This window comes from Pelecanus crispus, chromosome 2, assembly GCF_030463565.1.
Source record: "Pelecanus crispus isolate bPelCri1 chromosome 2, bPelCri1.pri, whole genome shotgun sequence".
Classification (NCBI taxonomy): Eukaryota; Metazoa; Chordata; class Aves; order Pelecaniformes; family Pelecanidae; genus Pelecanus; species Pelecanus crispus.
In genome coordinates, this window is record NC_134644.1 from 160,416,382 (window position 1) to 160,435,865 (window position 19,484).

The 19,484-nt window shown below is 44.7% G+C and overlaps 1 protein-coding gene across 1 annotated transcript; it reads left to right on the forward strand.

The window, feature by feature from the left end:
- The first annotated feature begins 3,239 nt into the window (after positions 1-3,239).
- CCN3 (cellular communication network factor 3) lies at positions 3,240-8,543 on the forward strand. The gene is made up of 5 exons (XM_075705695.1): positions 3,240-3,305; positions 3,397-3,628; positions 3,929-4,180; positions 5,985-6,193; positions 8,247-8,543. Exons 1-5 carry the CDS (start codon positions 3,240-3,242, stop codon positions 8,541-8,543), a joined length of 1,056 nt encoding a protein of 351 aa, XP_075561810.1.
- Positions 8,544-19,484: the final 10,941 nt, after the last annotated feature.

Consider the following 19,484-nt stretch of genomic DNA (forward strand, 5'->3'; position numbering starts at 1 on the left):
AACAACTAGAAAGTCTCTAAGAGATAAGCCAGTTTTATTTGTAACCTCTGCTTCCAGTCGTTTAGATGGAACTTCCTGTGGCATTTTGGTGGTAAAACATACATAACCCATCTGGTGGTGTGGAAGCAAACGGGATGGGTAAAATTGACACATTTAGGGTTATTACCTATGGAGGTAAAGATCTGAGTAAAGATCATGTCCAGACAACCACACCAGAGATTCAGCCCAAGGTAGACTTATGGAAATCCACAGTGAGAAATCTTTTGACTGCAAAAGCTGAAATTGGCCCATGTAGGAGCTCATACCAGCTGCTGCTGACTTAGGGTATACGCTCGCTGCAGTTAAGTACAAATCTGCATCCCTTCAAAAAGAAAAGATATCTGTAAAGCAATTTGTGTCTTGGCAATGCTTAAGTGCAGTATGAGACCTATTACATGGCTTCCTTAAGCATTCGCAGCATTTAGAAGCTGAATTTTAAAGCTAAGATTAGAAAACACTTCAGTGCTTATTCTCCTCCACAGCCCCTAGTTTGTTTTTTATATACCTATACAGGTTATGTCACTAATGGCCAGAAGTTACAGATTACTGACCTGTTTTCCTCTTACTGAGTACTGTGCAACACTTTCCTTGCCTGTGACCCTGGTGCAGGAAAGGCCTTAAGTATAGTCTTAATCCTGGGACTCTGCTGCTGGACTCTGTTCCTGAACTCACACCTCTCGACACTGTTCTCCAGCTGTGTCTTTCTGTAGAGTGAAGAGCAGAGGTTAATTTCTTTACATTACAGGAGGGATTAATCTTTGCAATAGCTAGAGCCAAGGTGGCGACCCAAATATTAGCTCACTTAAATACAGTTCTTTAAAAAAAGCAAACCCAGAGAAACTAAAATATTTATTTGTACCTACTAATTTTATATCATGAATAAATGCTATTCATTGCCAGCTGAGCCAGAAAGAAACCCTTCCACCTGATCTTTATTTTCCTCTGTGAGGAGTAACAAAGGGTACTTTCATATGATAAGAAAAGTATGTCACCCTTAAAAAAGTTGTAAAGCAAGTACAGACAAAAAGATTCACTGTTGGGAAGATGCAGCAGCATCCTAGAGCTGGTAGTTCAATGGATTCCAAACTATGCATGCTTTGGAGGGACTGAAATGTCTGGGAAAAGGTATTTGGCCCTACCGTACTAAACTGCAGCACCACCTTATTTTCATAACTGGTACTTTATAAATAAATGGGGACTTAATAAATTTATTAAATGCATGCAAAACAGTTATTTTTTCCAAATTAAGTATGCTGGTAAATATTCTTTCCATTTATTTCATTCTCTTTGCAGTTTTATGTGGTTAAACCTTTTTTATAGCCCAGAAGATATTTAAGAGTGGTGTGAAGTAATCTCATTGAAAGAGAAGGTAACTTTCAGTGGCTGTGAATGATTATGGGCACTGAAAACCTCATCAGATTCATATACAGAGGGACAGGCAAAAACAGATCCTGTGTGTGCCCCTCTGCCTTACAGTCCTGCTTCTGGGAAAACTACAGGATCAGCCTTCCTTCTCTTTAGCAAATCTGAGCGCTTGGCCAAGAGCATTGGTCATTCTGTTCACAAGCAGCGTACCATAAAAAGTGGTTTTGCGCTGACTGCCTAAATCAGAGGCAAGAGGCAAAGAAGCAAGGAAAAAAAAAAAAAAGGAGGTAAGGGAGGTGAAATGACCTGTAAGACAGTGGATGACAGTGGATGACTCCGATAACCTCAAACCCATGCCCAAGCTGTTAACAAGGTTTGAACAACCCAGTGTTCCCCTTGGCTGGTCCTGCTGTTTGTGAATGAGACAACAAAGGGCCAAAATGTGACCGGAGATTGCATGTTTCTGTGCTGGTGAAGTCTGCTTCGCCCAGAATGAGGCTTCTCCAGAAACCCGGCTGTTGCCGCTCAGCATCAAGAAAGGAATGGCGACTTTCATCCAAAACAAAACATGTATATGGTGATTTCTGGTTTTGTGCTGAGTATTGCTCTGGCTTAGAGCTACAGCAGCCCTGTAAATTCGTAAGTACCACTTGTGTCATGTCTAAAGCTTAAAAGGCATCTTGTTTTCACTAGCCTGTCTACAACTTTTGTTTATTTTTCAAATATTTTCTCGTTAACAAGCCACAACAGAATCCAGTGCATATCTGCCCCAGACAACGGGGGATAGAGAGTATCCGTATCCCAGCAAGACCCAAGAAGGCCTGCCTTGGGCAGAAGGCAATTCCTGACAAGTAAAACCCGTTAACAGATTTAGTCTCTCCTACACTTGGCCTTAATCTGTCCTGCACACACTAAAATAACTGCACAGCACAGAGCACTGGAATTACTTCTGCAAAGCATTCCTGAGGTCTGACATGTCGGCTCTGCGTCTCCGACGGCTGCACACGCCATGTGAGCGCTGGGGACTCCGCTACCTTTCCAACTCATCGCATGGTGCAGAGACCTCGAAGCGCTCCCTGTACAGCTTCTGTTTCCTACCAGCTGATACACTCGCACCCGTCAGGTAACAACCAGCGCCTGTGACTTCAAACTGAAGAGTTGACCGAGCAGCACGCACCACCACACAGCCCCTCACCTTCACGGGGCCCATTCGCACCTCCCTAATGCCTGCAGACCTCAGGAGGCCTCAGGCAAGGGCCAAGGGGTGCTCGTGTTCGGGGCGGCCGGTCTCCAAGGCCAAGCGCTGCCCACCCACGCTGGCCATGCCGCAGGCCGTGGCGCAGCCCCTCGACAGCGAGAGGCGGCAGCCCGCTTCCGCGCCGTTTATAACGGCAGCGTAGCGCCTGTGGGAGATGCCTGCAGGCGAACAGGGCGGCGGCGGGGCGCAGGGCCCGGCTGAGGGCGGCAGCCCCTGCCCGGGGGAGCCCCTACGACCCGCGGGCGGGGGCCGGCGCTGCCCTCGGGGCTCCGGTCCCCTCTCCTCGTAACGCCTCCGGGGAGCGGGCTCCCGCCTGTGCCGCCCGGAGCCGGGCTGGGCAGGGTCGTGCGGGCCCGGCGGGGCTGGGGCAGCGGCTCGGCGCCGCCGGGGCAGGTGGCGGGGGGGAGCGGGGGGAGCGGAGCGCCCGGCCCGGCTCCAGCTCCCCGCCTCCGGCCCGCGCTGCCCGCTCCGGGGGGGTGGCGGCGGAGGGGGGGTCCCCAACGGCCGCTATATAAGCGGCTGCAATGGCTCTGCCGCCAGAGCCGAGCGGCGCGGCGGGCAGGCAGCGGCCGGGACCATGGCGACGGGCGGCGCGCAGGGCCTGCCCGCCCTGCTGCTCCTCCTCCTCCTCCGGCTGTGCGAGGCAAGTGCGGGGCGGCCGGCGGCGGGGCGGGGGGAGCCGGCGGCCGGGCCGGCCCCGTGACCTGGCCCTCGGGGCCGCTTTGTCCCCGCAGGTGAGCGGCCGGGAGGCGGCGTGTCCCCGGCCCTGCGGCGGGCGCTGCCCGGCCGAGCCGCCGCGCTGCGCCCCGGGGGTGCCCGCCGTGCTGGACGGCTGCTCCTGCTGCCTGGTGTGCGCCCGGCAGCGCGGCGAGAGCTGCTCCCCGCTGCTGCCCTGCGACGAGAGCAGCGGCCTCTACTGCGACCGCGGCCCCGAGGAGGGCGGCGGGGCCGCCGGCATCTGCATGGGTAGGTGGCGGCGGGCCGGGGCCGGGAGGCCGGCACTGCGTCCCCCGCCTGCGGCAGCGCTCCCCGGGGCGGCGGGGAGACCCTCCCCGGGCCGGGGCCGCCGGGGGGTCCCGCTGTCCCGCTCCGCTCCCGCCTTCCCTGGGGCGAAGCGGCGCCCAGGGCCCTGCAGCCGCGGCGGGAGGGGCGTCGAGCGCGGCGCGCTGCGGGAGCGGGGCGGACGCCCGGCGCCGTGTCCTGGGCGGCCCGGGAGGGTGCGGCGGGCCCCGTGTCTCAGTGACATGCGTTCGCTTCTCTCGCTAGTGCTGGAGGGAGACAACTGCGTGTTTGACGGGATGATTTATCGCAACGGGGAGACGTTCCAGCCCAGCTGCAAGTACCAGTGCACCTGCCGAGACGGCCAGATCGGCTGTCTGCCCCGCTGTAACCTGGACCTGCTGCTCCCCGGCCCCGACTGTCCTTTCCCCAGAAAAATCGAAGTCCCTGGAGAGTGCTGTGAGAAGTGGATCTGTGACCCGAAAGACGAAGTGATTTTGGGAGGTTTTGCTATGGCTGGTGAGGAAACTAAAACTATCACGGTCATTGTGAGGAGGAGGTGATATCATACTGGAAATATCCACGGGGTTGGCAAATCTAAGACACGTTGCTTTGTGCGGTCATTTTTTTCTGATCTTTTTTTCTCACCTAGAGTCACTAGTAAGTATACCAGTAGTTATGAATAAAGGCAGAGCTCAGTAGCTAAAAGAAAAGATGCGGAGGATGAATACGCATAGCAGTTTTAAAAGGTAGTTAACTTGAGTTAGTTCCCAATTCTGAAATTGCTGTTTGTCTGGCACAGGGTAGTTCTGTGAGTGGAATAAAACAGGGGTAAGTTCATAATCAAAAAATCAAAGCTGCAGTCTTGCTAGTTGCTCTGCAAGACTATATTACATCATAAATACTATTCTAACAGCTTAGTCTACAAGAGACTTTTTTCTCCTAAATTCCCCAGCTATTACAAGTGGTCAGCATGGTAGCTAAAATGCCAAAAAATTCCTGTCTGTCTGTGCTAGAGCTCTCATCATTATTGTTGGCATTAAAACCATTACAAAGTACTTGGAGAAGCAGTGGTTATAAACACAGTGAGTGAATCTGAAAAAAAAAAGCCCATTCCAAAACGCAGAACTCATAAAGTGCTTTTGTAATTGAAACAAGCTACATAATATTTTCTCCCTGTTTTCTTACTGAATTATGTCTCCATCCCCTTTAAAATAGACTATTAGTTCAATATGAATAATAAGCTCCTTTTACTGAGAGTTGAGGGCACTGCATTCTCTTCCAGTCACTGCTCTTTGTGGTCTTAAGCAGTTAGTTATGCTGAAACTCAGCTAATCCATTTGAAAAACAAGTAAGTAAGGATCCAGGAAGAAAAGCTCTAACTTTTCAGAATGCTATGAAGTGTCAGTTGTAAGGCACATAAGGTATAAACAAAAAGCTTGCCACCTTTCTACTATCTTTCCTTGTCTTTGATTTGTCTGACAGTGACAGGTTAATCCATAAAATGCCTGCAGATGGATTATCTGCGTTCTTTCTAGCAATGGCCATCCCTCTTGGGAGGCCACTTTTTTTGGAGCTCTACCATGCAAAAATGCTGTTGTAGAGGAGCTTAACAGCAAGAGCTGTGAGTGATGGCTCAGTCGTGTTGCCTCATTCTGTTTACACCTGTGATAACCGCTGAACCAAGCTATAGAGTTAGCAATATTTGCGTAATACAGCTTAACGCTGCTATGAGGGCAGGACAATGATCAGAGTTGGCTATGCCTTTGAGTAGCCGTGATAACTCCTGGAAATTACTTCCTTCCTCCCTCCCCACCATCACCCTGGCTATAATCTGTCAATAATTGAGAACATCAGGTGACCTTATGACTCTTGGAGTAAAGGACCTGACTTCCGTGCTGTTTATTAGTTAAGTCATTCGGCCTCTGAAATCAAATCTAATACAAATATTTTTATGATGCAGCTTTAGAACAGATTTGTGATGTATTTCCATTGGAAAGAGTGAGGAATAAAGTTATCAAAGTAGAGTTCTAAACTGGTTAAAAAAATGGCAATAATTCTTCCAGCTGTGGACTTGAGTAAACTGAATCTAAATGCTTTGCTGATTACACTGATATGCACCTTTCTGTTATTTTTAGATGTAGGAAGTTGCCATCCAGGGCTCCTAAAAAGACAGCTTTTAAGATTCCTAAATCCTCTCAAAAGCATGGGGTTTGGACCTTTGTCTCGTGTGTTTCTTCCTAGATGTGGTAGAGCTCAATTAGATACTGGGTTTTTATGTGAGTTTTCCTTGTAATAAAGTTCTGTGAGGTTTTGTCTCTAGCCTACAGACAAGAGGCCACACTCGGGATTGATGTGTCAGATTCAAGTGCCAATTGTATTGAGCAGACAACAGAATGGAGTGCTTGTTCCAAAAGCTGTGGAATGGGCTTTTCCACCCGTGTTACCAACAGAAATCAACAGTGTGAGATGGTGAAGCAGACACGTCTTTGCATGATAAGACCTTGTGAAAATGAAGAGCCATCTGATAAGGTATGCTGCAAAGAGTAGCAGGGGAGCCGAGTCTCTTCAGTTGTAATTCCAACGTTGCAATATTGTGGTCTAGAATGCTCCAGATGCAAGTCTATGTAAATACACCTTTTGGCATATGTGCAGCAAGCCCAGTGTTTTTGGTAAGCATTGGATTTGCTGTGTTTGCTCAATAGCATTGTGCTGCACCTCCAGCAGGTGAGGGGGGTGATTCAGCCCCTCTACTCCAATCTGGTGAGACCCCACCTGGAGTACTGCATCCAGCTCTGGAGCCCTCAGCACGGGAATAGACCTGCTGGAGTGGGTTCAGAGAAGGGCCACAAAAATTGGAGGGATGGAGCACCTCTCCTATGATGAGGAAAGCTGAGAGAGTTGGGGTTGTTCAGCCTGGAGAAGAGAAGGCTCAGGGGAGAACTTATTGCACCTTTTCAATACTTAAAGGGCTTTTTTATATATATGTGCGTGTGTATATATATATATAAAATACTTACAAGAAAGACTTTTTAGTAGTGCCTGTAGTGATAGCACAAGGGATAATGGTTTTAAACTAAAAGAGGAGAGATTCAGACTAGATCTAAGGAAAAAATTTTTTACAGTGAGGGTGGTGAAGCACTGGACCAGGATGCCCAGAGAGGTCCAGTAGATGATCAGTAGATGCCCCACCCCTGGAAACATTCAAGGTCAGGTTGGATGGGGCTCTGAGCAACCTGATCTAGTTGAAGATGTCCCTGCTCGTTGCAGGGGGGTTGGACTAGATGATCTTTAAAGGTCCCTTCCAACCTGAACCATTCTATGATTCTATGCTAATTCGAGCCACCCTAAACAGATCGGGTGTATTGCATGTGCAGACTATTCCGACAGCTCCTGCAGTCTAAGTTCTCCCACAAATGCAATTGTACTACCCGTATGTATGCTTCAGAGCTGCTCCAATCATGCGGATGCATATGCCAGATTTCTAGTCTGTTGAGCACCTGGAACTGCAGAGAAATGTCTTGAATCCTGCAAAATCTGCTTGGGTAAATTAAACCTTATCTTAATCCTTATGATGCTTTTTCAAAAAGTAAATCCAACACTGGCACTTCAGGTGCAATAAATGTGTATCTAAGGGAGCTGACTTCTGCTGGTTCTACACATTATACAACTGTTACTGTCAGGGAGAATAACATGTAGCTAGGTAAAAGGACCATCACTTTATGTAATGTTCTGAGTGTTGGAAAGCGTTGCTAAGGCCTTTGCTGAATACTTGCAGTTTTAAATACCATGTTTTGAAAAGGATATGAAACATTTGGGAAGAGGTGGGGAGACTAGCAAGAATGATCAAAGGTCTAGAAAACATGTTCTGCTAGGGAAAGTTGATTGAACTGAACTTTTTCTGAATGCAAGAGACCAGAGATGCATTCTCATAACTGTTCAGATATTGCAGCCTGTTCTCAGTCCATGGGGAATACAACAAGAAACGGTGAATTTAAACTGCATAAAAATTAGGACGAGTGAAAACCTTCCAAGCAGTAAGAATAGTGAACTGTTAGGATTGTCTGGGGCAGATGTGGAATCTCTGTCACTGAAGACTTCTAATAACAACTTAGACAACATCTGTTAAGAATAACATGGATAAATCTGATTCTGCCTTGGGTCACAAGAATTGGCAATGACTTTTGAGGTTTGTTTTAACCCTCTTTTTTCCCCTGAGTCTAGTCCTGTAACTTGCTCATTTAGCTTCCTGATTCTCTGATGGAACTACACTAGCCTGAGAAGTTTTCCAGTAGACTACAGTTTCATAATGAATTTTGGTTTGGCTTGTCGCAGATGACAAGAGTGGGCTTTAATTATTTGTCATTTATTTACTGGCCCAGCAACACACTGGTGTCAGAGGGCAGATCTTGCTGGATTTACCTGTAAGTAACTGCTGAAGTAGCTACAGAGTCTTAGTGCTGTTGAACGAGCAAAGACAAAAAATTTAAGTTTTCAGAGTAGACCTATATCCTTGCATGTCAATTTTTAACTGCTTTCTGTCTTATGCAATGATGTATCTAATGTCTCTTCATATTTCTCTTAGAAAGGGAAGAAATGTATCCGAACAAAGAAGTCCCTGAAAGCTCTTCGCTTTGAATACAAGAACTGCACTAGTGTGCAGGCATACAAACCACGTTACTGTGGCCTCTGCAATGATGGGCGATGCTGTACCCCACACAACACCAAAACGATCCAAGTTGAGTTCCGCTGTCCTCAGGGCAAAGTCCTAAAAAAGCCAATGATGTTGATCAGCACCTGTGTCTGTCATAATAACTGTCCTCAGAGTAACAATGCTTTCTTCCAGCCATTAGATCTGACATCTAGTGAAGCAAAAATATGAAAAGCCTAAGTTAGGTAACACAAAAGGTATAAATAGTTTATACAAGACTTGACCCACAATCAGGTGAATGTAACAATTGCATATGTAAAACATCTAAGATGTTTTTCAAAACAGTCAGGCGCTTTATTTTTTCCTGTAGTTTATTAAATACCTCATTCTACGGTTTCCCCCTCCAAATGGCTTTTATTCACTTGAAGTAAATTTTGTACCTTGGACAGAGCCTTCTTTTGTTCTTGACAGTGGCATAAAGATTACAAAGCAAACAGCTGGTCTTTCTCCTTGAGTTAAGGGGATCATGCCACAAGCTTCAGTAGCTGTAAGACTGGGCTCTTTAAGAGTAAGTGGATTCCTTGGGGAATGCATGATACCATATCACATAAGCTTCCAGGTTCTTAACTTCACTTTGCATAATGCATATAAACACTTAAGCAGTGTTCTTTTTCCGTTCTATTGAAACTCTGTTTCTCATGACAGTAAAAAACTTACTGATGAAAGTGTTGCATTCTTGTATCTTGTAAAATACCTTCTATCTGTACCTCCGACTTTCTCTGCAGATTAAGTTTGCACATAGCCCCTGAAATGACATAGCTCATCCTGAAGCATGGCAGATTGATAGCTGACAGCAGTTAAATTTCTCTTTGGTAACTTCACTAGCAGTCTAATCCAAAACCCACCAAAGTCAGCGTCTTAGGAGAACTTGGTTCTAACCAATCTGTAGATACAGCTATTTGGATGCACAAGTAAAATTTCTGTAGATTCCTCTAAAATACTAACTGTATCATATGGTGCTTCATTTCTTAGAAAGGTGTATATGTAAATAGAAACTGTATATATTGTAATATAACTTTACTAAGTAAATAAACTTTATGTGATTCAAAGTATTTTTTCCTAAAGTTGTTTTTCTTAAACTACCAACTGCTAACAGCTAAAAGCAATGGGAAGAAAAAGGGTCTGTAGACACCTAAAATCAGAAAACCCTAGTTTGTGATGTTCTTAGTGTACCTCATCCTAATCGCTGCCCTAACAGATATGCAGTGTCTTCGTGCAGGAAAGGATGAATAATTTGAGGCAGACGTTAGAAGGGAGGTTTCTTTCAGGTTAAGTTAGCCTGGGAGATAGGGTGATGTAAATAAAGTTAGCTCTGGATGCAGTGTGCCCTGAAACCTAGTGGTGGTGGGGAAGACTAATTAGTGATCTGGAGTTTGGGTTTGGGTCTGAAGTACTAATGAGGTATTTAATGGTATCTTGCAGCATTTCTGCCTCATAAAAGCAGCCTGTGACCCTACTTGTGCTAGATATTGTATGGCAATATCCACAAGGAATATAGACCCTGAGGGTGGCAGTTTCACATACGTTAAATCATGTATGTAATGGGATTGTGCAAACAGGGTAAGTACAATTGAGCAGACATTCAGCTGCCTAGGCTGTGGGCCGAGGCTTAGCTTGGTGTGTATCTCTCTCAGAGATACCAGAGTAGTACTTATGCCACAACCTTTCTATAACCATGTGGTAGGAAACAGCGCTCTCATAAGAAAAAAATGCAGAAAGCCAAATCTCAGCATATTTAGCCTAGTGTCCTCCTCTGGAGGAGCTAGCAACCTCCAGTTTGGCAATTCCAGAGATACACACAGGGTGGAATTCAGCTCTAGGTTAAGTGTCCTAAATTTGGTGTCTACATGCAGGCATCTAAATGCCTGTTTTAGCCAATGAAGCCTAAAGTAAAGTAAACTGTGAGCAAGCATCAACAGCTGAAGTTTTTTAGTAACTTTTAAGTCATCCTCGAAAGTATGAGGCCCTGGTGCTAAAACCAGTGCTGGTTCAGTTGAGATTAGATAGATCTTGGGTCCTCACCTGGACTCTTGCATGGCTTTCCCTACTAACTGTGCCAATGATAAATTTCTTCATAGTCATTGCTATTGTTATCAACACATCCCTGCCTGCTTTATGCTGTTGAAACAGCCGGAACGAGACTAGTCTTGTCCTCACCAGGCACGTGCTCATGCATACATGCACACTCCCTGCCCTTGCACTGGTTAATTCCTAATCATGGAATCATAGAATGGTTTGGGTTGGAAGGGTCCTTTAAACGTCATCTAGTCCAACCCCTCTGCAATGAGCAGGGACATCTTCAACTAGATCAGGTTGCTCAGAGCCCCGTCCAACTTGACCTTGAATGTTTCCAGGGGTGGGGCATCTGCCACCTCTCTGGGCAACCTGTTCCAATGTTTCACCACCATTTTTTCATTGTAAAAAAATTTCTTCCTTATATTGAATCTGAATCTCTCCTCTTTTAGTTCAAAAGCATTACCCCTTGTCCTATTGCAACAGGCCCTGCTAAAAAAGTTTGTCCCCCTCTTTCTTATAAGTCCCCTTTAAGTACTGAGAGGCCGCAATAAGTTCTCCCCTGAGCCTTCTCTTCTCCAGGCTGAACAACCCCAACTCTCTCAGCCTGTCTTCATAGGAGAGGTGCTCCAGCCCTCGGATCATTTTTGTGGCCCTCCTCTGGACCCGCTCCAACAGGTCCATGTCTCTCTAATGCAGAGAGTTTTTAAAGTTCTTCCTGGTTTTGCACCCCAGCAACCATATGTGCTAGGAAATGCCGAGTGCTGGAGAACACGACGCCAGGACTCCTCTAGGTGGCTGAGGAGTGGTTAAGGAGCGGGTTAGAATCTAGCAGAGAGGGAAGAAGGATTATTTAAAACTACTTTCACCCCACATATCTATCTGTCCCCCCTGAGAATCAGGCTGGTTTGTGCAATGCTTTTTTAATACAGCGCAAGTTATTGAGTATTTCTCAGGATCATCTTGCAAATTACATGCATCTTGATTTGCAAGAGACGCATCAACTACGGAGCAATGCAGCATTTGACTGGACAAATTTAAACAGTCTTTGGATTAATAAACCCCAGCTAATCCTGACCCAGGTGTAATCAGTCAAGCACTGATTTCCTAAGAAGCAAAATGGTTCACTCACTTTATTTTGACAGTTTGTCTACTCTTTTCACACCTGAAGTCATTTATACTTGTGCATCAGTTTATCATTGTTGCATTGCTTCTCCTTTATCCCTCTGCTTTCCCTTCATGTTATCTGGATTTTCACATAATTCCTCATGCTTTCCTTTTTTTTGGATTTTACAAGCAAAGCACAGGCACCAGGGGGAAGCTCTTCAGTAGGTAGCTTCCCCTTTGCAGGCAAGTTGAAGAGCTTATCTGGGATATGAACCCACGACCCCTTGTACATTAAGATCATTCGCTACTCTTAAGTTTGTGGTTTTTTCCCCTCCAAAGGCAGGAGTTTAATTTATGATGTTTTCAAAGAGACATAAACCCAGCTTCCTGCTGAGACACTTCTTGTGGCTCGTCCATCACTTCCTTTGAAAAGAGGACTCTATGTGCTACGGCATATGAGTTAAATTCTAACTTGAGTAACTCCTTTTGTCTGTAGACATTTCCCCAGCACTTTAAACTATGGTCTCCACTTCAGTATATCCAGTGCCAAAATGCCCCCAATAACCTTCCTTAGTGCTGCTCTATGTGATCTCCTCATCTTCAACCCATTTTGTGAGAAGGGAGCTGCATTGTTATGAGCACTACAACCTTCAGGAAAGAAAAGTGCTACAGTGTTCAAATCCTTACTAGCTATTTTTATTAACACCACAACTATTGCAGTCTCAGTCTTCTTACAATGCTGTAGCATATCAGCAGGAAAAATAGCTTTTGGAAAGGAACACAAATGTTTCCTCTGGAAAAAAGGAGCCAAGTTCTCCGCTGTCTTCTAGACTATATACATAATACCAGTTCAGCAGCTATTTTTACCTCAACTCAGTTGATACAGCTTTTCATCTGGCATCAGTTTTGTTGTATTCGTTTAGATTTGGTTTACTTTATTATGGACTATTACTAGCTTAGACTTTGGGCTGATTTCAACATGTTCCCGCAAAAGGTCATGGCACCGATTTAATTAAAACACAACAGTGGTGTGTCAAACCTGTGACATTTGTATAAGCAAACTCCAATGCTAAAACCCTGAACTTTCCTGGTTTAGGGCTCTGATTTTCCCAAACAGGCAAAGTTAAATTATTCAGATTGAGAAAAATTAAATTATTCAAATGTCAGCAGCTCATTCCCATATCTCCCAGGACTCCCATCTGAGCATTTCAGGGAATATCAGTTGACATTCAGTGTACAGGTCCATACAGCGATAGGTACCGAGCATGATATGTTGATGGAACAAGCACAAAATATGCTGCTTGACTTGTTCATCCCATATTCTCTGAGCATATTTACTTTTCCATTGCTAGTACCAGTCAAGGACTGTCCCAAAAATAAGATGGTTAGAAACCTTTCTAAAGTTTATTTATTAATTTAATTTAACAGCTTTTGGTGTTAGAAACTGGTAGGCTAAGTGCACCTTCAATAAGTGATGTTGATGATAGCCAGTGTTACCCCCTACAGCACATATACCCAGTAGAGATGTTTGTAGCTACTTCCAGGACTGTTTCATCTCCAGGACTTCATTAAAGCAACCTGCTGCTTGCATTTAATCTGCTTTGAATTTGTCTAATGCAGCAAAGACATATTGCAAATGCCTTTTTTTTGTTTTCCTTCATTGACTGTGTAAGGACACCAGCTGTCAGCCTCCTCAACTCATGCCTGACACTTGAGTGAAAACCTCACAGTGAGTAAAATTCTACAATTGATTTCGGTAAGATCATGGCTTCACCCTTTCTGTTCTCCAGGAGTAGTACTTAAAAACTTCAGGAAAAATGGAATCTTGCTATTTTTTTTTCCTATTCCAAGCTATAATTTGTCTTCACTCTATTTTTATTAATTTATATGTGTGCAGGGAGATGGATAGGAAGAAATCTAGTTACTGTTTCTAGTCCTAGTATTTATATCTTACAACAAATCTGAACTTCATGAAATAGGATTGTATTTCTCTCCTCTGACAACTTACTACATTGGAATGTATTTTTCTTCCTAATTTTTTTAAGCAATAATAAAATAATTCTTTTGTACCAAAGCTTTCTGTATTAACTCGTTTCAAAAAGCTATTCGAGTTATGTCTACCATGCTAAATTTTGTAATATGAGCTGTCTAGTGCAGCCATGAAATTTAGTGTGACCTGAGGGAAAATTCTGCTCTGATTTTCCCATTACCAATCCCAGTTTATGCATTACACAGGTATGAACACCTGTTCTATGACTAGAGATACTACGCTGATATCAGTCAAGAGACCTGCCATGCAGCTGTGAGAGGAACAGTTTATTTGCAAATATCTAGTAAATATGGTTTATATTTTTTTTAAATCCCTGCAGTTAACATTGTTATTCCTATAAATGTGTAAAGTTAGAGCTAACAGCATGTTTCTTTATGATTAAGCACATCTTTAATATCTCATGTTCTCTCCATGGACTGTAGAGGGAGCCCAGAAGATTGCCTGCCAGTGAGCTTGCTGGAATAATGTGAAAATAATTTCACACTAAGCCTCTCCACTCAGAGAAACAGTAGGGAATAGCCATTGCTGATCAGTTGATTTAACTGAATGATTTGTAGATTAGCAAACAGGAAAAAATACTTATTTATGTCCCAAGGAGTAGATTTATCTGCCCTGGACATGCAAACGGTCATGTTAAAATAATGAAGAAAAGTGCCCCACTGACCTAAACCGCTTCAGCGTTCATGGATGTTAACCTGGTTGTTGTTATTCTCAATCTTAGGATAAAATATTGACATTCAGTGTATGGGTCCATACAGCTATATACCCCCAAAATACTGCATTTCTGTTCATACAGGGAGACCTGTATCTCTGGTCTCCTAGGTTGGGTCTCCTCTTCTTTAGCCTGTCATTCTATCAGCATGTGCTGAGTCTATTTTCCACCCTCTTCCATGTTTTTTCCATGCTTTCTTCCACAAAACACTGTTTTTATCCCAGTTCTCAAAGCCCACCTCCTTATTATTCACTTCCACAGTGCCCTCAAGTGGTAAATTAAGCATGCATATCCCGTTGCCAGAGGCCTTCCCCATGCACCCCGTGCATCCTGCCTTATCCCTTTCTCCAGGAGTCTTGCAGCCCTCAGGGTACATGTTATGTCCATTGTGGCTGCAAAAAAAAAAAAAAAAAAAAAAAATTCTTGGAGCTAATCAGAGCTTTTTGAAGCATATCAAATTTAATTTTGCTGAAGGTAAAGGTTAAAGGATATAATAAAGGATATTCTAAAGAGGAAAAGATGTGTTAAGGGTGAGGACAGGGAGATTTGCTCTCTTGCACCACTGGGTCTGGGCTCATTTGAAACACAAGCTCAGCACCTCATGTTGCCTGATTCAGAGAAATTAAGAAAGAAAGAATCTGTCCATTAGGCCAAAGAGGGACTTGAGCCTGCACATAACCCAGGACTGTGCTCTGGCAATCAGGACAGAAAAACCAGCATGTTAGCTGCTGTGGGAGGATTGCCAGTTTGGTTTGTTTTGCCTGTCCTCACCTCTGTTTTTAATTAAAGAATGGCTCTTCAGTAGAAAGCGGGGGTTTTGTGCAAAAAGAAGCAAATCCCAGAAATCCTTGCATAGATTGAAGCAGAATTAAATTCTCTGAACTGCCTTCATAGACAACTACGATCATGGAAACACTTGAAAAGTTGTACCCGCAACACTTTGCAAAAACTGTATCTTCAGACTGTAACATGTTAGGCCGTCTGCTTCAGAAACAAAATGCACCTCTTTGGGGAAAAGAATCAGACTTTCAACATTTTGAAAGTATATACTTTTAGCACTCTGCAGCTGAAGTTCCCACTCTGTGTGATACGAGTTTGTGATTGCACATTAAACTCTGTCGTTCCCACACCAGGGCCACGCTAAGGGCCGTGCTAAAGGCTGCCTTTGCCACCACGGCATTGCTTAGAGGGAAGACGAGAGAGCTTGTCACTTGGGGCCGGAATTACAAGCAGCATTTCACTTCAAATTTACAATAAAATACCGGTTTCAGTGGGATGGCCCAGTTCTCCTCCAAACCATGGAGAAGGGGGACACCTGGTGGCTACAGTCCATGTTGTCTCGTCAATGATGGTAGACTTGCTTTGGGCCTGCTCCTGAAAGTAGGGGTGCATCCGGAAGGATGAGGCCAACTGATGTTACTTACGACAACTGCCACTGGTCATGGGGACATTAACAGCGAGGGAGGGCAGAAGTCTGGCTAGCTGTCCAACTTCTGAATGTATCCAAATTATTATTAGCATTATGGCAGGCCCCAGCCCCATCGGGGACCTTGTTTGCTTGGTGTAGATATACAATTCAGAAGAAAGTTTCTCCTCCTAGATACTTTCCAATTAAGTGGGAAAGACACAAAGGATGAAGGGAAGGAGAGGCCCTTTTCTCTGGTTAGCACACAAGGCACTAAAAGCTCAGAATATATGAGTAGCTTCCTCCCCACCACACACAATTTGTGGTAAAACCAGGAAATGAGCCCATTTCTCTTAAGTCACCATCTACAGCCTTAACCACAAAGGCTGTCCTCCTCCTCCTCTTAGCTTTACCCTTTCAAGTCCATCCTGTACTTCAAAGGATCATGCTGCAGAGGAAATGAAGCAATATGCCTTCTTTTTAGAGAAGGAGGAGGTCTCAGGCACCACATAAGACCTTTACAGACTAGAAGGACAATGAGCTCAGGGAAAAGGATGGTCTCAGGAATGGTGACTATTCCCTCCGTTGTGAAGAGGCTGCACTCTGTGTCTGATACAGCTGTACTTGAGAGTCTTACTTCATTTGATTGCAAACTACCATGTTTTGGGTTACATCTTGCCTGGTGGAATATGGCTTTGCATCTATCTTCCTTGCGATGCTTGTGGAGGAAATGCTCATCTCTCACTTGCACTGGCCATTAGTCAACATGGTTGTCGAATCTTTCCTCTTCCAAGCTGTAGTGAATATTTTAGCTTCCATATCAGTGTGAAACCCACCCCCACCCCCAACCCCTGCAAAGCCTAGGGATCAATATTTGCAGCCCATGTACAGCAGCAGAACCACAACTCTGGAGAGAGACAAGGAAGACCACAAGCCCTGGGACTGGGGAGTGAGCCCCTGCCCTGCTTCCCAGGCACTTGGCACACACAAAAAAAGAGACGAGAAGTTTCTGCTGCGACCTTCAGGCCTGCCTGAAGTGGGAGGGGAGAGGGAAGGGCAAGAGCGTAGTTTTGAGAGAGAGAAAAAGCCTCAAGCCAGTTGCAGCTGTTACATCAAGTTCTTTGAAATATCTGTGCTCTTTTATTTAAGCTGACTTGGGCTTTTGGTTCCTGGAAAGAGCTGCTATGTTCTTGCCTTAATTCACATTTGTTCAGCATTTTAAAATGTTGCTCCCCCCCCCCCAAAAAAAAAAAAAATTCTGTTGAAATGCAAGTGCTGAGTTTACCCAGCTTTTCAGTATTTCCATGAAAAGAGGTTTTTCAGATTTACCACGAGGGGGAGGCAGCTGAAAAACTATCAGACATCCATTCCTAGAACTCGGGGTGTTTTGTGAAAACCTCAGGGACATCTGCAAAAAGAGTGCAAGCAAATCTGTCTTCAGGCTTATTAACCTTTTCATGACTGTTATCAATTCATATCCTTTTAAGTAAGGTTTATTTTTTTAAATATTAATTGCAGTTAGAATAAAATTCAGCATTTCCCAGAGGAGGGAAACATGCTAATGGAAACAATTCTCTTGCTTCTATATATGGAGTGAAATAATAGAAATAGTTTCTATTTAAATCAACCAGCAAACATATACTGCATATTTAATATGAAGTAGATCAAAGAAAAAATCTTTCTAAATTTCAGGTGTGTTATACTACACATTGAATAAAAAAATACATACTTGTACTAAAAAAAGCAGCCGGTTTCTCTTTCTAATAGAATATTCTACACACTCCAAATCTGTTCTCCAACCTAATTAATTTGCTCTGTGTCTGAAACAGAATTTTTAAGGACATAACTACCAAAAGCTAAGAACATGAAAAGTCTTAGAGCAATAACTAAGGTCACCAAAAACCTTCCACTGCCCACAGCACCAGCAGACAAGGCAGAGAAAAAAGCCAGAGGAGGCAGAGGTCAACTCCCTTCCCCATGTTATCCAGCAGATCAGTGGCAGATCCAAAGATACAAGGTACTAGCAAGGTATCTCTTGGATGACATTTCTTTTTCAAGTGATGAAAATAAAAGGAAGTTTCTCTCTCAGTCTCTCTCTCTGAAGACTGTACTTCAGCAAGCCATGGAGCATTCAAAGCCCAAGGTCAACGTGAGTGTAGACCTATGAAAAGCAGCTGGGGAACCCTTTGGGAACGCTAATTATGAGCGTATGAGAAATGGTCTTCTCCCCTGTGTGAAACACCAGTCTATCAAAGATTGGCATTCAATAGCAAGCCTGCAGAATAGGCCACCTTTGAAAGCTATAATGAATAACCTCGAAAGAAACCCTTGTAAAATCTTAAACATGCACAAGATACTAGCCAAGGGCTTAATAAAATACACAAGCCCCACACGCAAAAAAACAAACAAAACAAACAGAAACCTATGGCAACTCCAAACATAACAAGATGGACCTCATAAGGAGGAATTAACAGTAAATCTCTCAATAACTTGCCTTTCGTGGCCAGAGGTCTGCTATCTCCCCAGGGTACGGAGCACAGAGAAACCAAATTAAACTGTGGTTATCTGATGTCTCTGGTGAGATTCACTTCGTCCCACGTCAGAGCTCAGTGGGTAGCTAAAGCCCAGGACGGGGAGTCAGAAAGTCTGCGTTCAGTTCCCAGCTCTGCCACAGGCTTGCTGTATAGCACTGGTCTACTTACTCAGCATTTGTTTGCCTCAGTTTCCACGGCATAAAAAGTGAAGGATTGCAACAGTGCTGCAGTGCAGGATGATGCTGAAAAGCCCAGAGCAGGGCTGCTTGCACACCCGCCAGGCCAAGGGGGGTAACCACTGTCAAAAGTGCTAGTTTCTAGATGTTCACCATCACAGATTTTTGAGCTACTAGGATTCCTGGCAGGGAAGGATGGCTTTCAGACCAGCCCCACTCTATGGACGGTGGATTAAGTGATTGCTGGAAGATGTAGCACTTCTTAATTGCAGGAGGTTGGCGTGCCTGCATGCCGAGGAGTGAGGGGAGACTGCACAGCAGCACCCCATCCCAGGAGCCTGAGGCTGCGTTGCACAGCATGGCACTAACAGGGTTGGGTGGGGAGCCGTGCTCTCTCAGTACCCCGCTGAGCTGCCTGACTGTTTTCCACCTATTAGTGACCATGAGTTGATCAAGCTGCAGCTGTAGGAGCAGCTTGCTGAGCTGCAGAGAACCGGGACCATATCATATGGCAGCTATGATGGGGGACAACTGTGTAACCTTTGTAATATGTCACCACCGAAAAGGTATCTTCACCCCCGCAGTTACATGACACAGTCCACAGCAAAGCCAACCCCAGACAATGCACATTTTATGCCCCCTGTGAGCCGTGCAGTTTACAGATGGTGTCTCATGGCCTGGGGTAAACTCAATTTCATAGAAAGGAAATCTTGGAAGAAATTCTCAGACCCTAGTGCAGATCTCTAATGTCACTTGGCAAGGTCTCATCCCATTAGTCGCAGTCATTTCCCATATTACCACAAAATGAAAATCCCGCATCCAGCCCAATTTCTGATGGAAGTATACATAACCACACAGAGAGAAATGTGCAGGAAGCCTGTGGGGAAGAGCAGGCTGCAGCCAAGAGCAAAGGGCATGCAGATGGCATCTAGGAACATGGGACAACAGTGAGCTAGATCCTGGCACAACACTGGCTCTTATCCCAATTGAACTTTACTTCAAATCACATGGAGAAAAGTCAACAGAACCTCTCCAATGCACAGGAAATCAGGCAATCAGCCTGAAAAATGACTGCAACAGAAGGAAATATCTGTATTAAAAAGTAAATCCATTTT

Bases quoted from the DNA above. Each gene is read 5' to 3' on its own strand.
- CCN3 (XM_075705695.1), top strand. From the start codon at position 3,240: ATGGCGACGGGCGGCGCGCAGGGCCTGCCCGCCCTGCTGCTCCTCCTC. The intron at 3,629-3,928 runs GTAGGTGGCGGC...TTCTCTCGCTAG, and splicing joins GGCCGCCGGCATCTGCATGG to TGCTGGAGGGAGACAACTGC. The intron at 6,194-8,246 runs GTATGCTGCAAA...TATTTCTCTTAG, and splicing joins ATGAAGAGCCATCTGATAAG to AAAGGGAAGAAATGTATCCG.